This window comes from Saprolegnia parasitica (genome assembly GCF_000151545.1).
Source record: "Saprolegnia parasitica CBS 223.65 unplaced genomic scaffold supercont2.333, whole genome shotgun sequence".
Lineage (NCBI taxonomy): Eukaryota > Oomycota > Saprolegniomycetes > Saprolegniales > Saprolegniaceae > Saprolegnia > Saprolegnia parasitica.
In genome coordinates, this window is record NW_012156727.1 from 1 (window position 1) to 8,371 (window position 8,371).

The following is an 8,371-nucleotide window of genomic DNA, read 5'->3' on the forward strand; positions in this document are numbered from 1 at the left end:
GCTCCTCACGCAGTTCTTTCATAGCTGCCATCACGTGCTCGCTCCCCACGGGCAAATTTGGGTCACCCTCTGTGCGGGCCAAGGTGGCACGCCGGCCGAGACCATCGTCCGCGCCTTTGGGGACACGTGGCAGGTCGCGCAGTGCGCCGCGAGCGCCGGCTTTCTCCTCTACGACGTCCACGAAGCGCCTGTTGACGCACTTTTTCAGCTCGGCTACAACAGCGTCGGGCACCGCCTCCAAGAAAAGGCCTTTCGGACGCACGCCGGGCTCACGCATGTGTTTTGCGGCGACGCGATCGGCCACAGCGCGTGCTTTCCGCTCACGTGGACGCGCGACATTAGCTTCTGGATCAACGACGGCTTCTCGGACGCCAAGTTGTCGCCTGTTTTGCAGACGATCTTTGGGCCGCAGGTCGAGATTGCATTTATCAAGATTGACGACTACGTAAGCGACGCCGGGCGACTCGCGTACGGCTACCGCCTCACGTTGTCGTCGTCCGTCTTTGCGCTCTCGAAAGAATATGTCAACGCCAAGTGCGACGAGGTGGTGGATCTCCTCGATACGAAAGTATGGTAGACGTCATCGTGGACCTCAAGGAACACGTCGACCGCCCGCACGTCGAGCCATCAGCTTTGAGGCGCTACCTGTCTGCAGGAAGCCATTTTGCTAGGTTGCTAGGTCGCGTGAGAAAAAAAGACTTGGTGGTTGCGAAGTGTTTTCCGCCTGGTCTTGTAGTACGTTTCTTGATGTCGGAGCTAGAATAGCCAAAACTCTTCTGACGTCCCGATGACATCGCAGGTGTAGTTGGAGTCGTTACAATACGGCACGTGAGCGCGGCTGTTGCGGCGGGAAACGGCTGAGTCCCAAGCCGGGTTCAAATGGGCATACTTGCACGTCTGGTTGGACATCTTGGTCTTGTATTGGCCGTGTTGCTCTCAACCTTGCTCGTCGTCTTGCGGTTCTTGACCTTGGACTTGCCGTACGTGACTTTTTTCCCGCTGCTCGGCGGCGACGCGCTTTGCTCAAAGCCGACAATAAAATTGCGATACTTGACGGCAAACTCGCCGAGCTCGTCGAGCTTGCGCTCGTGCTCGCTCTTCATGGTCGTCTGTGCGGCTTGTTGGCTTGGACTCTGTTTTATTTTCTGCCAGCTCGCAGCCTTGTCATCACACAAGCTTGGCATTACTTGAGGGATCGCAAATTCTTTGCTGGCAACGTAGTGTATTCAATCAATCCGCGAGTCCACCTAAAAAGGCGGTAGCCCGTTTCACCCCTTTTGTATGCATGTGTGGCGCTCTGGCCCCGAACGAAACCAAGTACAAACTGTAAATGCGCCTCGTTGGACCTTAAAGCAGCGAGAATCGCTTTTGAGCCTCGGTGGCAAAACGCTCAAACTCCTCCAGCCCTGCTTGAAAGACGAGCTTGGCGTCGGGTTGATCCGGAAAATCATCTGTTGTCAGCTTGGCGATGATCTCGCAGAGCTTCGTGTAGCGGTAGGGACGAAAGACCCATTCGTTACTTGGACGCACAGTAGGGACCAGAGAGTGACCGTTGGCGTGTTTCGACGACTTCTTGCTCTTCTTCGACTTGTGTTTCTTTCCCACACTCGCCGTCGGCGCACGTGGCTGCAAGGCGATCTTAAACTCGCAGTATCGAACGGCAAAGTCGCCGAGCTCGTCGAGATCGCGCCCGTGCTCGAGCGCTGCCCACCTCTCGCGCAAGTCCTTCGCATCTCTCAAAAGGATTGCCATCTCTGCATCACGAGCGTCGGCGCGCGTATTAGAGGCCTCGATGCGCTTGCGGAGCTTGACGATCTCTGTGTTCAAAACCTTGCTGAGCGCATCACGAACCTGGCCGTTCTTCTTGAAGGCAGCCATGAGCTCGTTGTAGCGTCTTTCCTGTTCCTGAAAGTACGCCATGGTGTCCATGAGCTTGTCGTACGAAACGTTGAAGGTCCCTGTGACGCCCGGATCCGACTCGCCACTGAACGAGCTAAAGACGCTGAGGACCTTCGGGGTCCGTGGAAGTCCCAGCTCGTCTTGGAGCACAAGCGGCCAGTCGATCGGGTTGCTGTAGTGGAAGTAAAAGCGGTCCGGTGCTTCTGGCGCCAACTTGTGCCGGGCGACCACAAGCGCAAGCGGGCGAGAGCTGGGAATCGAGAAGAAGCGGCGCGGGAGAAGCGATCGGTGCTGCGAAGTACGGCGGAGAGCCGAGAGGACGCTCATGATGGAATGACCTCGTTGTCGGATCTCAACTGACGCTCAAGAAAACCTCTCGTAAAGCAATTTCTTGTTACGACAGGCCAACGGCGTGAACATCAACTCAATTCCAGCTTGGCGACCTGTAAAATCAACAGAACTCGTTGGTCGCAGACGACGGTCGTTGTTCTGTTGCTGTTGACTTTTGAACGATTCATGAATATGCTACTAGTACTGTGCAAACAATCCAACGAGCAATGTGCTGGGATTCTTTGCCCTTCGTTGCCACGGTAGTCTTTGGCCTTGTCATCGCTGTTTTCGCACAAGCGAACTCGTGCGCGTCGCACTTCTGGGTCGTTTTCCGACGCCACAGGCTGTCAAGTCACTCAACAGCCTGTGGCGACCAGAAGAAAGACGCAACTCGAGTCCCTCTTCTGGTCGCCGCCCTCGTCTTTGCTCGGATGGAGTGTGTTGAGAAGTTGCTTTTGCTTGATTTGAGATAGAGAGGACCGCTTGCCGAGGTGCGAGGTGAAACAGTAGTAGAGCACAAGAGCGACTCGGTGCGGACAGGTCCTTGACATAGACGTACAGTATAGCTCGTACTCCCACATGCCGCCCATGATGCGCTGGGACAAGCTGCCGCAGTCCAGAGATGGCAAGTTGTTGGGCCACTTCTCAACGGCGTCATTTTGCACCTGCCGATTTGGAATTCCAAGCGTGCCTTTGCAGAGGACGCATGTGTGTTGCACGCAGTTGCCCAGCGCTCGTAATCGAGCTTGTGCATACGCGTCGTGTTCTAGGTCGACGTGCAGTTATCGCCGCCTCTGGATGACGCTCGGCTGCCGTTGATGGTCGATGTCGCAGTGGTGCGACCACGTCGTCGATTGCGTCGAGCTCGGCTGGTCAGTGCTTGTGCCAGCTGCAGACAATCCTTTTCAAGAAATGAGCGAAAGCGCGCGTTCTGGGTACCATATATCTCAGACTTGGCGCCTTTATGACCCCCGTGCGGTAGCCACGATACAATTGTACCACCTCGCGTCGTGGAGTTTGGATTTTGTACGCAATATTGAATATATGTACGAAGTATTTTCATTTTGATTAAAATCTACTATATAAAAGAGTGCTTTTGTAAGGCAGAGCTAAATGGCAACCAAAATCCGATATGGACTCTGAGTCAGAGTTGGGTGCGCCTGGGATTGGCGCGGCGCGCGGCCTGTCTATCACACTTCAAGTCGCGGTCACTTCCAAAGATTCCACGCGCATGCAACGTCGCAGCAGCCGGTCTTTTGCGCCCATGCTGGCAATGCTGGCAATGCTGGCGGCGGCCGCAAACACCACCAGCCCACTCCCGACAACGTCGCCAGTGACTGGAGTGCCATCCACAACGGCGCCTTTAGCAGCAACCAGCAGCGCAGTACCAACGTCCACAGCCAATATTGCCGCGACGACCACCGTCCCGCCGACCGCGACCGTGACTGTCGTGACGGGTACGCCTCCGAGCTCAACGCGTGCAGCGACTCCTCATGTGGCGTAGACCCCAACGCGACGCTCCACACAACGCTAACCTTTACGCTCGGCGCGATCTGCGGCATTCTCCTCGTCGTCATCGTCCTTTTCTTCGTCAAGCGCAAGCGTGAGCGCCGACAAGGAGCGCTTGGCCATGACAGCCATCGACTCTCGCCAAGTTTTCTCTCGGTCGAAACGCCGCTGCCCGCGCGATCGTCGTATAAGTCGACGGTCTCGACACCCAAGGTCGCCGTGCTAGGGCCCAGCGCCGACGAATTCGACATGGACGTCGCCGCGCAATTCGAGGCGCACCCGCGGGACTTGGATCTCCACGAGATCGACAGCCCGTATGTGTCGGACTCGTCGAGTGGGAGGCGGAGCTCGTCCGACCTCGGGTCCATGGACTCGACGCGTTTCGAGGAAATGGTGCGCATGAAGATCAACCTTTTCTAAGCCGCCCGCGGCAAGCGGTGTGTCTATTTAATTATGTCAAGTTGAACGTTCACTATTCTCGTGAGACCGATCTCGAGTCGCGTGCTGGGCATGTGATGAGGGGCAGTAGTTACATCAGATGCAAGCGACGGCGCTCGGACCGCTCGACAGACCGAGCTACTACGAGAAATGATCAACAACATTGTATTAGTATACAGACTGCACGGTTCGATATCTCGTCGCCCTGTATCGGATCGTGTGGCATGTGCCGAAAATAGTTTCATTGGTCGATCGTCCAGCACGAGCGGTGATTGGACAAAATGCGCTGCGTTGCACGTTCGACCGCCATGGCGCGCTTCAGCGGCCACATCTACGACTTTGTCGCTTGGGAGGCAACGCTGAAGGCGACGCTCGCCAAGCGCCAGCGCGACGTCGAGGTCGTCTTTGCCCAGAAAGGCCTGGCTGCGCCTGCTGTCTCGTACATTGAGCTGCTCACGACGCCCGACCCGCCGCCGTCCCGCGTACAATCCGTTCTAATCACCGACCTGCGCAAGACATTGTTCGCGAGCTTGCCGTCGGCGTTTGTGGCCGAGTGCCTCTCGAAGGACATGCCCATGCACGAGCTGTGGGCGGCGGTCGTTGACGAGTACCATCCGTCGTCGCACGCGCCCATGGAGCGCGTCCTCGCCGACTTGTTTGATGACGTGTTTGACGCAAACTTTGACTGCGTCCACGAGCTCCTCCAGCGCATGCACAGCATCGTCAGGACCGTCAACGACTACACGCGGCGCACGCGCGGCCGCGCGCTCCTCACGGACGAACTCGTGCTCGAGCGATTGCTGCTTGCACTGCCAAAGGCCTGCGCGGCCCTCGTGCCACCCGGTCCCGTCAATCTCGACGCGTTCGGACAGCGCCTCGTTGAAAAATACAAGTATATGCCCCGCAGCGACATTATGGTGTCGTACGAAGGCGACCCGCCATTGGCCCAGCAAGGCATCCCGACCCGCGACCGCCTCTTTGCAGACGAGACGCCACCATCAACAAAATCCTTGCTGCCGATCAAGCGCAAGTGCGCATCGCTCGACTCGGACGTCGCGTCCAAAAAAGCGTGCTGTCTCTAGAGAGATCGCCTTGGTTGTGCGACGAGGTCGTCCTGGTGTAGTGGTGGTATGTTCATCAATGGAATGCGTTCGTGATAATGGATCGATGTGATCTTCGTCACGGGTAGTAATGGTGCCGTCCTTGCGACCGGCGGTACTGCGTGCAGATGCGTTCGGTGGGTGCGACGTCGCTGGTTGCGGTCGTGAGCCCAAGTATACTAGAGCCAGAGAGACAACTCAACGACCTTTGGTCAGCACGACCGTTGCAGTGAGCCCGCGCTGTCATCGACTGACGCGCCAACATACAGGCGTAGAAGCCCAGGGAGAAGCTTGCGGCTTGCGAGCGTGGCACTCGCCTCCATTACAGACGCCGCGGTATACGCTTTTCTTGAGTTTGAGTCCCCGGTATACAAAACGTGGTATGTTTTTTTCGATGCGACGCCAATCGAGACTCGGGTTGCGAAAAATCCATGCACCGCGTCAATCATGGCACGGATCAGGCTTACGAAGTCTGCAGTGTGCTCTCATTTCGGATCAAGTCGGCAAGATGGCAAAGCTCCTTCGACTGCTGGCTGTCTGCGCTGCGCTGGCCGCCGGCCAAGGCAACGACACGGAGCCGCCCACGACGCTCTTGCCCGAGCCGACCACGATGACGCCGGCACCGACGACGGTGCTGCTCAACACAACCTCGGTGCCAACGACAACGACACCGCTGGTAACACCGGCCACGACGCCGACAACGACGCCCGTGGCCACTGCGACGCCACGACCGACGATGATGGCCCAGACGACCCTAGCCCCAACGCCTGAGACCGCGGACCCCGAACGTGCGGACACCGTGGGCCCGACGCTTGAGCCCAACACGTCGGTGCCAACGGCTACGATTCGTGCGTCGAACACCACAACTTTTCCGCTCCCCTCCGCCCAGCCAACGACGATAAGCATCATGCTGCCGACGACCACGACCCTTTCCACATCCGGTAGTTTACCTCCTATCCCCGCAATGCAGTGAGTACCATCTCATCGAATGGCTGCATAGAGGATGCCACTTCTGGCGCAGTCGTGCTGTGGCCACTTGTGTGTGGTATTGTGGGGTGTGGGGTCGCAATTGCCTCTGTTCTCTGGGTGCGACAGTCGCGGCGCGAGAAGCCACCGTCGCCAGTCGCGTCATCCGACTCGTCGGTCAGCTCCTTCTTTAGCTTGCGCAACGGACCAAGCGATCTCGGAGCCACAAACGAGCTGCTCCGAAGCACCAACCCGATCTTCGATGTGATGGACTCGGTGACGATGGACCCGCCGTTTGAGACGTGCACTGAATCGGCGTACTCGCTGAGCCCGTCGTTTACGGGCGGCAACAGCATCTCGACGACGCACTCGACGCTGCTCAACAGCAGCTACTCGGAAGACATCTATTGCAGCGTGCTCTCGGACCGGTTGCTCTTGACCGGAGGCCCGTCCGAGCTCTTGGAAGAAGACGACGACGCGACCCCACCCCAGCTTGGCGACGACGACCGTTCGTCACTTTATGACGACGACGACGACGAGGATGCTGACAGCAGCAGCGCGATTAGAGTGCTGCACTCGGGCTACGGCGTCGACATGGCGGCGCTCCAAGATACCTCATCTCTGAGCCCGTACATGGACACGACACGTTTCCAGGCCATGCTCGACACGCCCGTGTACCTGGGCCAGAACGACGTCTGACCTCTATTTAGTATTAGTATTCTCTTCCATACAATGTGTCCTGTTGTCTTTCGAACGTGCACACTTGAGACCTGACTTTAAGCCATGTGAATGGAGCAAAAACGATGTTTTAGTAGCAACAAGGTGTTGATTTGACAAGCAGAAAGAAGGCTGTGGGCGCGTGTGCTGCAAAGCAGGCTGTTGTCATCCAACACGCGAAAGGGCCGTGGTTTAGATATATGTAATAGTTGAGCTATGGAATGGAGAGAGAGCTCTTCGTTGGACTTCGTGGAGGTAATAATAGCCACAGAGTGCAGTCATTCTCTTGCTGCGACGACACGGCAAGCAGCGCTATTCATACGGCATCTACAACAATCTTGACGCCGAGACACTGGCATCATGACGCATGAGTGATTCGATGTTAGAGAATCAGAACACTATGTGTAGGTAGCAGTTCCCTTGTCAGCTTCCTCGTTCCTAGCCAGGACACGGTACAGTACTGGATAGGTCGCGGGTCAATGATTCCGGTCATTACTACTTGGATCCGGCGTCGACACACACTGGTCAACACCACGTACGGATGAGTTTGGAGCGGCATGCGAAGAAGCAGTCTCTCGCGTTGCAGCCTCGATACGCTTGACCTGCGAGCGACCAAGGTTGTCGAGCACCCAGCGCGGCGGTCTCCAGGACGTTGCGCGGAAGGTAAGGCGTGTCGCCGCGTATTCTTGGCTACCACAAGGCGTCAGGAGCCTGCAGCAGTAATGCGCGACGCCAAGCCCGTCTTCGGCCACCACAGGCTGCCACGTATGCCTCCCGCACCGAAACTGTCCTCTCACGTTTCGAACTACCACTTGGTTTTGAAACTCCGTATTCGAAGTTCGCACGCTGTGTCTGATTTGCTGTAAATAGTGTACTAGTATGAAGGCAAGTTGCGATGGTTTAGAGCTAGGCGTTGTGCCTGGGATGCATGGCCGGATTGCTGTGTCGTGCTTGGAGCAATACGAGGGTGGCCTCGCGCTATGACTTTGATTGTCACATGCGTTCTCGCGACGGTGAGACCTGAAATAGAGTTAAAGCGAAGTTCGAAGCTCGAACGCGTGGCATTTTCGAAGCCCTTGGCGCGTTCTGAACGTAGCCGGTTTGGCGGATGTCCCAATGGCAAAGTCGCTGCCATTCCACGTCTCGCTGGCTAGTACATAGTACGTCATGTTGCTCAAGACATCTTGGGCACTGTGCCTCCTCATTGCACTCGTCGCGGTCGTTGCCGATGCGCAGCGCGGCGTGACACCCATCGTTGTGCTCGGCATCCCAACGCACCTCGAAGGATTTGGTGCAAACGACAACAACAATAGCACCTCCAAGCCGTCGATCAACGATACCAATGCTCCGACGACGGCTCCGCCAAGCCCTTCGCCAAGCCCAAGTTCCGCATCGCCGAGCACGACGCAGCC

At 57.0% G+C, this 8,371-nt stretch overlaps 7 protein-coding genes across 7 annotated transcripts; 5 read left to right on the plus strand and 2 right to left on the minus strand.

The window, feature by feature from the left end:
* Positions 1 to 577, plus strand: SPRG_16610 (hypothetical protein; the record flags this gene model as incomplete). The annotated part of the gene is made up of 1 exon (XM_012355916.1): positions 1 to 577. A coding segment is annotated over one exon (577 nt), but the record flags the coding sequence as incomplete, so codon positions are not given.
* A 179-nt stretch (positions 578 to 756) lies between these two features.
* On the minus strand, positions 757 to 1,103 carry SPRG_16611 (hypothetical protein; the record flags this gene model as incomplete). The annotated part of the gene is made up of 2 exons (XM_012355917.1): positions 757 to 897; positions 942 to 1,103. 2 exons carry the CDS (start codon positions 1,101 to 1,103, stop codon positions 757 to 759), a joined length of 303 nt encoding a protein of 100 aa, XP_012211307.1.
* Positions 1,104 to 1,851: 748 nt separating this feature from the next.
* Positions 1,852 to 2,226, minus strand: SPRG_16612 (hypothetical protein; the record flags this gene model as incomplete). Its single annotated transcript, XM_012355918.1, has 1 exon — positions 1,852 to 2,226. A coding segment is annotated over one exon (375 nt), but the record flags the coding sequence as incomplete, so codon positions are not given.
* A 1,267-nt stretch (positions 2,227 to 3,493) lies between these two features.
* SPRG_16613 (hypothetical protein) lies at positions 3,494 to 4,158 on the plus strand (the record flags this gene model as incomplete). The annotated part of the gene is made up of 2 exons (XM_012355919.1): positions 3,494 to 3,686; positions 3,734 to 4,158. 2 exons carry the CDS (start codon positions 3,494 to 3,496, stop codon positions 4,156 to 4,158), a joined length of 618 nt encoding a protein of 205 aa, XP_012211309.1.
* Positions 4,159 to 4,484: 326 nt separating this feature from the next.
* On the plus strand, positions 4,485 to 5,258 carry SPRG_16614 (hypothetical protein; the record flags this gene model as incomplete). The annotated part of the gene is made up of 2 exons (XM_012355920.1): positions 4,485 to 4,658; positions 4,692 to 5,258. The coding sequence occupies 2 exons, from the start codon at positions 4,485 to 4,487 to the stop codon at positions 5,256 to 5,258; spliced, it is 741 nt and encodes a 246-aa protein (XP_012211310.1).
* Positions 5,259 to 5,784: 526 nt separating this feature from the next.
* Positions 5,785 to 6,941, plus strand: SPRG_16615 (hypothetical protein; the record flags this gene model as incomplete). Its single annotated transcript, XM_012355921.1, has 2 exons — positions 5,785 to 6,124; positions 6,277 to 6,941. The coding sequence occupies 2 exons, from the start codon at positions 5,785 to 5,787 to the stop codon at positions 6,939 to 6,941; spliced, it is 1,005 nt and encodes a 334-aa protein (XP_012211311.1).
* Positions 6,942 to 7,318: 377 nt separating this feature from the next.
* Positions 7,319 to 7,766, plus strand: SPRG_16616 (hypothetical protein; the record flags this gene model as incomplete). Its single annotated transcript, XM_012355922.1, has 1 exon — positions 7,319 to 7,766. A coding segment is annotated over exon 1 (249 nt), but the record flags the coding sequence as incomplete, so codon positions are not given.
* Between the last annotated feature and the right edge of the window lie 605 nt (positions 7,767 to 8,371).